The following is a 14,471-nucleotide window of genomic DNA, read 5'->3' on the forward strand; positions in this document are numbered from 1 at the left end:
TGTGGGAAACAGATATTTTGACCTTTTGGCTCGTGTATAAACATAAACGTGTCTGTTACTGTAACAAAAGGCCGGGTGATGTTTAAATTATGCACAAACGCTGGATGTAAAATATATGGAAATATTTATCAAGGATTTGTGCTAAAAGTGGAACTGTTGTGATGTTATTACACTGAAGGCTGTACATGCATTTATAGACCTATTTATTTTCCTCGTGCAAACCTTTGTTACATAATTTAAATATTTATGTTTCCTGCAATAAGAGGTCACTTCTTCAGCACATTTGATGTTCCTCTTTTGACCGTCTGCAGTGTCCACGCTCCCGGCTGTGACGCATCCTCCGACCTTTGTCATTTGTCAAGAATTAAACAGAAATAATTCAAAACAAACCAGTCTCGTCTTGTTTTTACGTCTAAAATCAAGTCTAAATCTGTAGTTTAAATGACAGCTGGTCAGAAAGTTTAATTATAATGTGATGATTAATAATTATGACGGTTTTGGTCATTTTAAGCGTTTAGTCAGACTCAATACAAACTCCACGATGCTAATTTTGTTCCTAATGTTTTTGTTTTGTTTTTTCAGTTTTATTTTTACTTAACAGTTTAAAAAAAGCAGGACTAAACAAAGCAACACAAAAATGTGGAAAAAAATAATAAAATAAAGGTAAATGACTGAAAAACAAATTTCATGTCTTGAACAAAAGTGCATTTTAGTTTTTTATGTATTTTTTGATCAGAGGTAAATCTCCCTAAAGTGAAGTTTGAAGTTTTATAGCCTCTGTGCTAAAGGTTCATTGTAAACTGTCAAACTGTTTATATTTATTTATTTAATCATAGATTGGATGTTACAAATAAACATCTAAACAGTGGTCTGTACGGAGCAGCAGCAGCTTTTTAAAATTTTTATTTAATATTTAAATCTACAGTGGTATAAACAGTAACACTGCAGGAGGCTGAAGCTCTTACTTATTTAGACAAATATAGACAAAAAAATACAAATAAATACAATATTACATTTTATATTTTGAATTCTGCACAAAGAGCTTTTGTTTTCAAGGCTTTTGGGTTTGTGAAATAATTTTAAGAACAGCGGAGGACACAGCGCCCCCTGCTGCTCCCCTGCGCCTCAATGCGTCATTCGTCCTCGCGGGCCTGTCTTTGTCCTGCGCTGACCTCGAGGCGCGCTCTGATTGGCTGCAGCAGAGGCGCGCTCTGATTGGCTGCAGCAGAGGCGCGCTCTGATTGGTTGCAGCACAGTCGCGCTCTGATTGGCTGCTGTAGACCCGCCCCTTTAAAGGCGGGGCCTCGGGGCGGGCTGTTGTTGTTGTCTCTGTTCGGTTCAGTCGGTTTTTCGCTCCGCGGTTGAAATGTCCGTAAAAACACTCGGTTCTGTTTTGTCTCGGTCCTTTTGGACTCGGGGGAAGAGGGGGCCCTCAGGGGCCCGGTCTCCCTCAGGGGCCCGGTCTCCCCGCGTCCACAGACTGTGCAGCTCGTGCTGCGGCTCCAAACAGAAGCTTCTCTGTGGAAAAACTCAGCAGCAAAGTTGTGACCCGAGCGCGTGTCCCCCCGAGGCCCCGCACAGAGCCCCGAGTCCCGCCAACAAGAAACCCGAGGAGCCCGCGGGGCCCCCGGGGGCCCCGGGAGTCAGCGCGGTCAGAGGAGTCAGAGGACGCTCTTATTTTACCCACGCGGCCCCCACGGACCAGAGGAGCCTCCTGTGGGCGCGGTACCACGAGATGAAGAGACTGGTGCACGGTAAGACCCTGTCCTCTAAGACCCTGTCCTCTAAGACCCTGTCCTCTAAGACCCTGTCCTCTAAGACCCTGTCCTCTAAGACCCTGTCCTCTAAGACTCTGTCCCGTGAGACCCTGTCCTCTAAGACTCTGTCCCGTGAGACCCTGTCCTCTAAGACCCCGGACCTGTCACACCCCTGTGTCCGGAGCAGAGACACTCGTGTGACAGTCTGTCTCTGTTTGTCTCTGTCTCTCTTTGTCTCTCTTTGTCTCTTTTTGTCTCAGACACATTTAATCCTTTGATTTTGTGTCGAAGCTTCTGTTTGTTTCAAACATGTGAAGTTTCTCACCAAAAATCAATAAAACACGAGCCGAGACTGAGGACACGTGCACGTGTCCTCAGAGACACAGAGACACGACTGTGCACGACTGTGCACGCGCCGGTGCCCACAGGCACGCGCACGTAGACTTGATAAACACATGTATATGTGCATGTGCATAAACACATCAATATTCACACAGTCTGTGCTGCACCCGGTGCTACAGTCACACACACAGTCACACACACAGTCACACACACAGTCACACACACAGTCACACACACAGTCACACACACAGTTACACACACAGTCACACACACAGTTGCACAGTTGTGTCTCTGCACAGTCTCGTGCCTACGTGTTGCTCTGGGCACAGACATATTTATATTTTCAGTCTACGTGCCCTGGGCAGAGGAGGTGACGTCAGGAGGTGCAGAACCTCGATGTCCCGCGGAACAAACTGTACAATCCTCCAACAAAAACATTACAAAACAGGAAAAAGAGACACAAACTTAAAAGAGACGATTTCCTGAATGTTTGACTTTGTGAAATAATAAAGATACAAGAGAATCTGTGTAAACTCAGATCACTGATTCTAAAGTGACTCATGTTTACACACGTCTGTGTTTCAGCTCGTTGTGTTTTGTTTCTTTGTTTCTTTGCAGTCGCTGGTTAAACTGTGTCAGACTCTCACTGTAAACACAGTTTTTAAAATGCTGAGTTTGGTTCAGTCGTTTCAGACTCTGCTCTGAGGACACGATGTTCTTTTTGGACAGTCTCTAAACTGAATAAGTGATTGTTTACATATCGACTCGTGCATCATGTGATCATTTTACTCTTTGGCTCCTCATGTTTCTGCCAAACCCCCTCGATTGGAAACAGCTCACTCATCTGTTTCCTGAAACGTGTCATCTTCAGGTTTCAAAATAACATGTTCTCAGTGAAACAAAAACACACTTCTCTCAGATGAGGTCACAGCGTTTCCCCAAATCGAGCCGTGACTGTGTTTTCCAGATCTGATCCCGCCGGGCGCGTGCGGAATTCTCAACCACTCTGCGATTTACTCCAACAACGAGGTGAGTCTGGCCGAGGTCGACATCTACGGCTTCGATTACGACTACACTCTGGCCTTGTATTCAAACGCACTCCACAGCATGATCTACGACACCGCGCGAGGTTTTCTCATCGACCACTTCAAGGTACGGCTCCTCTAAACCCTCAAAACTCAAAGCGTGTCTGATTTTAATAAAGACGACTTTTGTGCGTTTTATTTCGACAGTATCCCCAAGGAATCCGCAAATACGACTACATTCCAAACTTTGCCGCCCGAGGCCTTCACTACGACATACAAAAGGTACAGTTTCACTTCGTTTGTGTATTTGAACAGTCGAGATCATGTCACAACCTGAGAGAGGGTCAAAGGTCATGAGGCCTCCAGAGCTCAAAACGCTCTGTTCCACCTTGTGACGTCATCAAGTGGGAGTTTTCAAGTTAACTCCTCCTTTTACCCTTTAGTTCAGCCGAAAATTGGCAATTCCAGAGCTGAAATGATGAAAATGTGCGGAGTTTAAACAGAGTAGACAAAATCCACGAAGTATCATCTTTATTTTTTTACATTATTCTCTCTGTTTTTGCTGTAAAACCCCTCACCACACACTTTATACACTTTTCTCACACAGGCGTTAACATTTTCTCACATTTCTCTCTCGTTTAAACTCTCTCAAAGTTCAAACCTTCGTCGGCGTCTTTGTCGGTGCAGAACGTTTCATCGACATTGTGGGTTTTGTCGGGGAGAGAATAGTTTAGTTCGTCCCTGACTTTTCTCTGCAGACTCGTCCATCACTGACGTCGTCTCGGGGTCAGACTCTGGACCTGTGTCTCCTTAAAAACCTCGAGTCCGTGTGACGATGAAAACGACAGATCCACCGACGAAAATGAGGCAGAAAAACGTCCAGAAACACATTTTGTCCGTCGTTCTGTTCATGGTTTTGCTTCAGTCAAATTAAATGTCAGTGGGTTTGGTTCAAAAATAATAAAAATAACAACAAAACTTTTCTTGGTCAACACAAAACTCCAGTAGTTTCTTTAATCTTACCTCATGGTCTGAACACACTATTTTTAAATCGATTCAGGTTCGGTCCGTTTCAGTTTTTTATGTGAATTTATTTATTATTTTCAGTATCGATACTTGTTCAAACGAGTATGTAGTTTTGATATTTGTTTGATAAGCGATCCGGCTCTTTCAGTTACGATACGATTCTGATATTATAATTTTAAATACCATCAAAAATAAAATGTGAAACTGCTCCAGATGTTTATGGAGATGAAACTCTGTAAATAAAAGTTCAAACATTCTGAGGTTTTCTGTAAACGCCTCGTGACGTCGACATATTTGTCCAACCCGATATCGGATCCCAGTATCGGATCGTTGCGTCCTTAGTATCTGGTATCGGCCGTATTTGTGTTTGCTTTTCTGTGTTTTCTTAATGTTTTTTTTTATTGTGTTTCAGGGTCTTTTAATGAAAATCGACGCGTTTCATTACATCCAACCAGGGACGGTTTACAGGTAACGAGATTTTAACAAACTGTATCTGAACTTTTTATAAAATCAAGACTTTAGCACAGTTTAAGAAGAAAACCCGCCTCTCCTCCCTGGTATTTAACACCAGATCAGGGGTCGGCAACTTGTGGCTCTTTGATCCTTATACTACGGCTCCGTGGGGCTTGGGAAAATAAGCTGAAGTGTGTTTATTAGTAGTTTTTTTTAGTTTTTTTAATTGTAGTTTAAATTGGAAGATTATTGTGATCTTGAAATATTAAAATAAAATTATTTTGAGCATAAAATAATAAAATGTAATCGTGACAACACCAAAAAGCAGCACATTTATTGAGAAATTTGTTTTTGGAGTCGATCTTCTGTTTATACAAAGAGTAAAAGTAAAAAAATAAACAAAATATTCAGTGTTATTTTCATTTTACATGTGAAAAAGTTTTTGTGGCTCCCAGTGTTTCCTTTTCTGTGGAAACTGGGTCCAGACGGCTCTTAAAACTAGCCCCGCCTATTCCCCCTGGTATTTGACACTAGCCCCGCCTCTTCTCCCTGGTATTTAACACAAGCCCCGCCTCTTCCCCCTGGTATTTGACACTAGCCCCGCCTCTTCCCCCTGGTATTTAACACTAGCCCCGCCTCTTCCCCCTGGTATTTGACACTAGCCCCGCCTCTTCTCCCTGGTATTTAACACAAGCCCCGCCTATTCCCCCTGGTATTTGACACTAGCCCCGCCTCTTCTCCCTGGTATTTAACACAAGCCCCGCCTCTTCCCCCTGGTATTTAACACTAGCCCCGCCTCTTCTCCCTGGTATTTAACACTAGCCCCGCCTCTTCTCCCTGGTATTTAACAGAAGTTGTTTTAAATGTGCTGCAGAAATAAATCAGATAAATCCAAGTTTTCCATTTCTTTTTCTTTCTGTTGCTTCTGTTTTCGTCTTCAGAGGTTTGAGCCCCGTCCCGGACGAGGAGGTGCAGGAGCTTTATGGTGGAACATTTCACATCCCTCTGGAGCAGGACAGCGGCTTCTATGGAAAGGTCAGTCGTGTTTGAGGTTGAAATATTCACTAAAGTAACGTCAGATTATGAGATTAGAAACTTTAACTCGTCTCATGCGTCTGATCTGATCCCGACGTCTTCGCACGTTTAAAACTTTTTCTCCCGTCTGTTTTTGTTCGGTGCAGAGCTGCAGACACAGATTATGCTCCTGAAGTTGTAATCGTATCTGTCATAATCCCATCATGCTGTTGTTCACATCGAGGCTCGTCCTGGATTAAGTCGCTGCAGTGAATCCGTTTAAACGCTCAGACGATGATATGGACAGAGCTCTGATGTTTCTCTGACACATATTTATAGAAACAGAGATGAGACGTGATCCAGAGCCACGAGGTTCTGCTCATCTGAGGGAAATGATGTGAGATTATTTTGTTGTGTTTTTACTTTTAGACGGGACAAAAAAGGGTGAAGTGTTAAACAGTTTGTATCTCGATGAGAAGATCCAGCTCCAAAACTTAGTGCAATAGAGACATCACAGTATGAATTAAATAAATAAATGGATCAAACTATTTTATTACAAATCGTGTCAAAATCTCGTCTCGTCTGGTTCTCGTGGACATCCTCAGACTGAACTCTAAACGGGGACGGTTTCTCACTTCGTCGGCTGCATTTGAAGGACACTGATGTCACTTCCGGCGCCGCGAGGTCCGTCCCGTTTCATGCACTCGACAAATGTGCCCTGTGTTTCCGTGGAGATCGTCGGTGAACAAAGCGTGCGTCTTGGTGCACCGATGAAGCCCCTGCGTCGCTTTTTCTACAGGAGAAACGAGATATATTTTCTTATGTGACACTAGAGACAATGGGAGGAAATGCCCTATAACGTGACATTTGTCTGTTGATATTCAAAGGGAAACATTAAATCCTCACTTCATTCAGTCTAAACAGAAATAAACGGCTGCGACGACGACGACGCCTCGACTCTTCTATGAAATAATAAAGAATAAAAAATAAAACTTAATTATTTCAGTGTCCATTTTACACGTTTAGGTCATGAGTCAGAGGTCGTCACGGAGGAGCGCCCTGTGTCAGCCGGGTCCTTCGAACGGTACTTCAAAGTGAAACTGTCAAATTGGAACACGGCCAAAGAAAACAGGGTTAACCAGTATGCTAATAGCCCGTATGCTAATAGTTGTGAGTGCACCATTAAGGACCTAAATGATTTGGCTAAATATGATTTAGCCAAATCAAATCAGCCAAGTCAGTTCAGACGTGGCTCAACAGACCAACAACAAACACACACTGTAAACAAACACACACTGTAAACACACACACACTGTAAACAAACACACACTGTAAACACACACACACTGTAAACAAACACACACTGTAAACACACACACACTGTAAACAAACACACACTGTAAACAAACACACACTGTAAACAAACACACACTGTAAACACACACACACTGTAAACAAACACACACTGTAAACAAACACACACTGTAAACACACACACACTGTAAACACACACACACTGTAAACAAACACACACTGTAAACACACACACACTGTAAACAAACACACACTGTAAACAAACACACACTGTAAACACACACACACTGTAAACACACACACACTGTAAACACACACACACTGTAAACACACACACACTGTAAACACACACACACTGTAAACAAACACACACTGTAAACAAACAGGTGTTAGACGGTATAAGGCAGTGTCCAGGAGTAATCTGAGCAGAACTGAAGAAACGGCGTGGACGAGCAGACGCACGTCTTCACAACGATTTGTTTTATTTGGGTTTAACCTGGACAAACATTAAGTCATTTCAATCAGTGCAGCATTTTGTTTAGTTTAGGGTCAGTATTTTTATGTTTGATGCAAAAAACAAACACAAACTGCTGAATCTTCTAAGTCTTTGATAAATGTGTCTGTATCGTCTTTAATGTTTTATTAGTTTCTATAAATCAACCTCACCACTTTCTGACAAACTAAATGTTCTGCCTGACAAACCAAAGTCACTCATTACTTTGATAAATCACTAAATGTCAGAGCTGGTAATGAACTTGAAGCTCGACTAAGAAAAACACATTCTCTTGTAACTCGACTCCAGCTGAACACAGTTTTCCAGTGGGTTTGTGCTCGAGCTGCAGATCCTGTTAAACTGTTGCTTGTCGTGAGTCACTGGGGTAAATTCCTGCTGCGAGCTCCGTGTTCACTGACCCCGTCTCCTCCAGGTTCATTTTTAGACTCACAGGAGCCGAGTTTGTGCAGAAAAGTCTCAAACGTGTCCAAAGAATAGAAGCTTTCATTTTGTAATCGCTCTTGAATCTGCCCCACCCCGACCGTCCGGCACAAAATGTTCTGCTCAGAGTTTGGCACTTTGTTTTGACTGTGGTGTTTCAGGACTTTTGTTTTTTCTGCTCAGTTCGATCACATTGTTTCTGTTTGTTTTTCATGTGTCTCAGGGGCCTAAAGTGAAACAGTTCATGGACATCTTCTCAATCCCAGAAATGACTCTTCTCGCCGCCGCAAACGATTTCTTCATCACGAACGAGATCGACTACGACCCCGTGCACCTCTTCAAAGACGTATCGGTGAGACTTTGGACTTTTGCTGTGTCTTATTTCCACTTTTGTCTCGTTTGAGCTGTGAGTTTGTGTGAGAGTTTGCGTGAGAGTTTGCGTGAGAGTTTGCGTGAGAGTTTGCGTGAGAGTTTGCGTTCGGTTCGTGGAGAGTTTGCGTTCGGTTCGTGGAGAGTTTGCGTTCGGTTCGTGGAGAGTTTGCGTTTGCGTTCGGTTTGTGTTCGTTTGTGTTCAGTTCGCGTTCAGTTCGTGTAGAGGTCGTGTTGATGTTCGTTCGTGTTCAGTTGGTGTTCAGTTCGTGGAGCGGTCGTGTTGATGTTCAGTTCGTGTTCGGTTCGCGTTGGGTTCGTGTTCAGTTGGTGTTCAGTTGGTGGGAGCTCACAGCGGCGTCTCTCAGGCTCCGTCAGACTCTGTTTTGTAAAAGGCTCCAGTTTGGTCCCAGCGTGTGCTCATTTTTACATAACTGTCAGTGGGAGACAGATGTATTTTCTCTAAAATCCTGTTTGTTTTTCAGGAGGCGGTGGGCATGGTCCACTTAAAGGGATTTATGTACAAGTGGATTATGCAGGATCTGGGTAAGAAAAACACACAAATGCACTTTACTCTGCAGAGGTGTGTCCACAGAATGTGTTTTGATGAGGATGATTATAATATATATTTTTTATAATTTTTATTTTATACATTTGTATTAATTATTTTTATTTATTCATAATTTGTTTTTTTCTTTTCTTTTTTTACATACTGCTGCACACTGGCAATCAGGCTGTACATTATTATTATTTTATTATTATTTTTATTTTTAATTCCATTTTTTCCCCCCATTAGTTTGTTTGGGTGTTTGGTTTTTGTTTTGTTGCATTTTGGATATTTTTATTTATTGAAGCTGCAGCAGTTGAATATTTTCTGTGTTCTGTTTCTATATATATATATATATATATATATATAAATTAAAAAACCGTTTACAAGAACAAGCTCAAATGTGCAGTGTATTCTGGGTAATATTTTATTGTGTCAAATTGCACTCGTGTGAATCTTGTTCTGACTCGTGTGTTTCAGATAAATACATCCTCCGCGGCGAGGAGACGGACGCCGTGCTGCACAGACTCGTGGACCAGGGGAAGAAGCTGTTCCTTATCACAAACAGCCCGTTCACGTTTGTGTGAGTTTATCTTTTACCTTCAGACACAGGATCTATTTATAATGTCACACAGCGCTGGGGCCAGGGGACATTTTATTTATAACAATTTTAGAAGCAAAGATTTAATTTGGATTATTCCAGTGAGGATAAAAAACACATTTACATTATGTAATTTACAGAAAATACTGTTTTGCTGCAGCATTGTATTTACTTTGGCTGTTTTTATTGAGTTCAATTTAAAAACTATATCTTAAATAACAAAAGGGCCATGGGGGGGGCGGGGCCAGGTCCACGGGGGGCGGGGCCGGGTCCACGGGGGGCATGAGTGTTATATTTCAATTCAATTGTATTTTTCACATCTGCACACACACACACACACACACATGCACATCTGCACACACGTGCACATCTCCACACACACACACACACACACACTCCTGACTCACTGTGGTCTGGACCGGAGCCGACGGGAAACTCAGGCCAGATACAAGTTTGAACATTTTAAAATTTCATCACGAGTTTTATTCCAGTGAAGTTGAGGGAAAACCACAGACTTTATACAAATGGACTGAGCTGATCTGGCTCCATTTCACTTTTTATTGAAAAACTGTCTCTCTGTAACTGCTGCTTCAGACTCGTCATTTTGGTCTTAAACGCTCGTGTTTCCTTCAGCAGCCTCGCTCCTGATTGGCTCTTTGGTTGCTATGATACTCGTGATCAGGACTCAGCCGCTATAACCGCCTCAAAATACGATATAAACAAAAAGGCTGTTGGATTTAAATGTTTTGGTGTAAATGATTTTATAAACCGTCCTCATTTCTCTTGGTTCGTGTGTTTCTTTTGTTCTTCTCTTCAGGGACAAAGGGATGAGCCACATGGTCGGAAAAGACTGGAGAGAATTCTTTGACGTCGTTATCGTTCAGGCCGACAAACCGCATTTCTTCACCGACTGCATCAAGTGAGTGAGCCGCAGTGTGAGGTCCAGGCCTGGTCTGAGCTCAGGGTCTTGAGTCCTGTTTGAGGTCCTGGTCTAGTCCTGCTCTAGTTTCTTCTTTATTTTTAGTGAAGAGAAAATAACTCTCTGGACTCCGATGTAAAAATATTCAGGAAATTATCAAAAAACTGGATTAAACCGCAGAAAAAAATCAAAGTCATTCTCAAAAAATAAATGACACTATTTAAGAAAAGCCTTTTACTCCGTGTTTATGCTCCGTGTTTATGCTCCGCCTCCGCTCGTTTCAACAGTGCGTTCTTTGTTTTTTCTCTATTTTTTTCCTCTCGTTCTTAAAGTGACAGTAACATATTTACTTAAAGCTTCAATATTATCATCAGTCTAATGTATTTTCCAAAAAGCAACATAAATGCAATAAAATACATTTATCTTATTTGGATAAATCAAATTAAATCTCAATATTAAATGATTGTTGGTTATAAAATATTTGTTTACATGAATCAACACTTGGTTTTCATTTTTATACATGAATTAAACTTCCACATTTGCTTTGGTCCTGGTCTAGTCCGAGTTTTCTCTCAAGAAACGACTTCACTGACGTCCAAATTTCACTTTTATTAGAACAAAATCTACTTAAAAAATAACATTTTAAATTGAAGCTGTAACTTGTAAAATGTGGAGTTTGTGGCCTCTAATAATCTGTGGTTAATGAAACTCTCCTGACCTTTTGGATCAGAAACATGTGAGTTAGCCCGTGTGACCTGACCTTTGACCTTTGCTCCACTTTTAGACCTTTCCGACGCCTCGACTGTGACGGCGCCTTGAGGTGGGACAAGATCAAGACTCTGGAGAAGGGTCAGATCTACAAACAGGTCAGTGTGGGCTAAAGCCGAGACTAGAAAAGGACATGGCTAACGTGCTAGCATAGACTGTTTATATAAATGGACATAGCTAACGTGCTAGCCACCGTGCTCCAAACAGGAAGTGATCATGGTGCACTTCCTGCTCCATTTCACTTTCTGTGTATAAACTGTGTCTCTCTCTGTCTCTGCTGCTTCAGACTCATTTTGTCTTAAATGTTTTTAAATGTTCGTATTAACCCTCTACATGATCATGGGTTTTTTATTTTGACTTTATTTTTTCATTTTTTTTATTTTTTTTTTAGTTATTTTGAGTTATTTTATTTTTTTATTTTTATTTTTTTACTTTTTTATTATTTAAAGTTGTGTCTCTTTTTTGTTTTTTGGGTTATTTTGAGTTATTTTTTTATTTATTTTTTTTACTTTTTTTTTTGTTTTTTGTCTCCTCTCTCTGTCTCTGCTGCTTCAGACTCATTATTTTGGTCTTAAATGTTTTTAAATGTTCGTATTAACCGTCTACGTGATCCTGGGTTTTTATTTCACTAGAGAAGAGGCGTGACCTTCAACAGCCTCGCTCCTGATTGGCTCTTTGGTTGCTATGGTACTCGTGTTCGGTCACAGGGGCTGATGTCGTTTTCTTCTTTTTCTCGTCTTTTTCAGGGAAACTTGTTCGACTTCCTCAGACTCACGGGCTGGAGAGGCTCTAAGGTTCTGTACTTTGGAGATCATCTGTACAGTGACCTGGCTGTGAGTCAAACAAACACGAGCAGTAATGTTTATTTTTAAAGACATTTTTACATTTTAGAGGCGACATTTGAATTTATTTATGTGTATTTAATCAGGGACAAAGCACAAAAAACTGAAAATATACAGGTGGAAACTGACTTTTTACTAAAACCAGGCACAAAACAAAACACGTCTCAATCGTTTAAACGTTTATACATTACAGTGATCACCTTCTGAAATCACATTTTATCAATGTTTGTCTTTATTTACACAGAGAACAGTGAGAGCACCTGTTTAAAATACAAAAACAGACAAGTAAACAAGAGAAGCAGGTTCATTATCAAAATAATGTAAAATATCCTCAAAAAATTGTATTGTTTTTTGAATTTTGGAGTCGAGATTACATTATTATTTTTATTATCTTACTAAACTGTTTGTAAATGTTTTATTTCTTCTGTTTTATTGACCAGGACCTGACTCTTCGACACGGCTGGAGAACAGGAGCCATCGTCCCAGAGCTGGAGCACGAGACAAAGATCGTGAGCACGGCCCGATACTCCACCAGCCTGACCTGGATGCAGGCGCTGACCGGACTCCTGGAGCAGATGCAGGTGAGACGCGTCTGAACCAAAACACGACACGGGTCAGGACACGGGTCAGTGAGGTCAGTGAGGAGCCGTGTCGTCCGCTCGCTCTGAGAAAATGTTTTTATAAAGTTTAATAAGAAGAAAAACGAATCAAACCCGACACCGTTTTTCTGATCTGTGAAAACAAATGAGGCTCGTGATAAGATTCGTCTGTTTGTTCTGCCTCAGTTTGAATAAACGTCTCCGCAAAGTCACCGCAGGAAAAAAATCATTACGTAACAGTGGCTCAGTCGGTCGAGCGTTTGCCCACTGACCTGAAGGTTGTCAGTCTTTGAGCTCGGAGATGGAAAAGGAGGAGGAGTAAAGTGATGACAGTTGTTGATCTTTTGTTTGTGTTTTGTTCCAGACTCATCGTGACCCCGTGTCCAAAGAGGTCATGGGCGAGTGGCGGAAGGAGAGGGAAGAACTGAGGTAGGACCCTGACCCCTGACCCCTGACCCCTGACCCCTGAGAGGAAGTGACCAAAGCTTCACGTTTATCATTTTAACTCGTGTAAAAGTTTGTTTCTTGCTTCACTTTGTCTCATCGTTTTAGTCGATCCTTTAAATATGAAACTAAATCTGTCGTCCAAACATTTCCTTTTTTCACATTTTATTTTAATTTTTCAGGATTATGGCCAAAAACCTGTTCAACCCGCACTTCGGCAGCATCTTCAGGACCTGCCACAACCCGACGTACTTCTCCCGGCGGCTGTGTCGTTTCTCAGACTTATACATGGCGTCGCTCAGCTGCCTGTTGAACTATGACCTCTCGTACACGTTTTACCCGCGCCGCACGCCGCTCCAGCACGAGGCCCCTCTGTGGATGGACCAGCTCTGCACCGGCTGCAGGAAGACGCCTCACCTGGACGACATGGCGCAGATCCGATAGAGACGTTTACGGAGACGTTTAAAGTACAAGTACTAAAGTAAAAGTACAGATACTTTTTACTTTTCCCTGAGCACATTTGAGAGCAGGATCTGTACTTTCTCCACTACATTTTTGAACTGGACTGAAAAGTAAAAGTATTTTTTGTTGGTTTATTTTTAACACGATTGTTTTTTCTGTTTTTATTTGTTTATTTTTTTGTTTTGCTCAAATTTTGATCGATTCATTTGTTTCTTTTGAACAAAATTCAGCTCAAATATTTATCAAAATCACATCTGAATAACACTCAAAATACTTTTACTTTTTACTCTTAAAGTACCTGCTTAAAAATGTACTTAAATACTTTTACTTCAGTAGATTTTTCTTGTGATACTTGTACTTTTTGCTGCAGTATCTGTACTTTTACTTTAGTACACTGAGTACTTGTTCCACCACTGTCTCTTTATGGACTTGTAAGATTTTGTATTTTAGCCTCAAAACTTGAACATAAGGACTTTTTATAGTTGCTGGTCGGAGGACGAGGGGAGGGGACGAGGGACAGGGTGAGGGCGGGGACAGGGGGCGGGGACAGGGGGCGGGGACAGGGGGCGGGGACAGGGTGAGGGCGGGGACAGGGGGCGGGGACAGGGTGAGGGCGGAGGTCAAGTGGGATTTCATATTTTATCGCCCGTTTTTATGACATGATTTGGTGCTTTTCTGTTCCGTTTCGTGTCTTATTTGTCTCTCGGTGAGTGACAGGTGGTTTAACCAATCACAGCGCAGCGTTCTCTCTCAAAAGAAGCAGACGACTTTGGTTTTAAATCTTTACGGTGCCGTGGAATAAAATCCTCGGGTTCTTGGCTCTGATGAAATAGTGTTTATGAAATATCTTTCCACTTTAGCCCCACCTCCTCCAGCTGTTTTTACTTTTTAACCAAATAAAAAAAAAAACATACGCACAACGATCCTCACATTTATGTTGCACTACAGGTGGTGCAGGGTGTAGGCTGCATGTGGTGTAAAGAGTGTTTGTTTTTGTTAAATATTCCTTTGTTAAACTGGACGCACATCACCTGGACTTGTTGTTGTTGTTGGTT

At 41.7% G+C, this 14,471-nt stretch overlaps 1 protein-coding gene across 1 annotated transcript; it reads left to right on the plus strand.

The window, feature by feature from the left end:
- Positions 1 to 1,357: 1,357 nt before the first annotated feature.
- nt5dc2 (5'-nucleotidase domain containing 2) lies at positions 1,358 to 13,543 on the plus strand. The gene is made up of 14 exons (XM_033969249.2): positions 1,358 to 1,754; positions 3,067 to 3,251; positions 3,332 to 3,406; positions 4,563 to 4,618; positions 5,545 to 5,638; positions 8,089 to 8,217; positions 8,720 to 8,780; positions 9,262 to 9,364; positions 10,200 to 10,301; positions 11,086 to 11,167; positions 11,816 to 11,902; positions 12,352 to 12,492; positions 12,875 to 12,939; positions 13,137 to 13,543. Exons 1-14 carry the CDS (start codon positions 1,367 to 1,369, stop codon positions 13,396 to 13,398), a joined length of 1,830 nt encoding a protein of 609 aa, XP_033825140.1. The 5' UTR covers positions 1,358 to 1,366; the 3' UTR covers positions 13,399 to 13,543.
- Positions 13,544 to 14,471: the final 928 nt, after the last annotated feature.

Source organism: Periophthalmus magnuspinnatus, chromosome 7 (assembly GCF_009829125.3).
Source record: "Periophthalmus magnuspinnatus isolate fPerMag1 chromosome 7, fPerMag1.2.pri, whole genome shotgun sequence".
Classification (NCBI taxonomy): domain Eukaryota; kingdom Metazoa; phylum Chordata; class Actinopteri; order Gobiiformes; family Gobiidae; genus Periophthalmus; species Periophthalmus magnuspinnatus.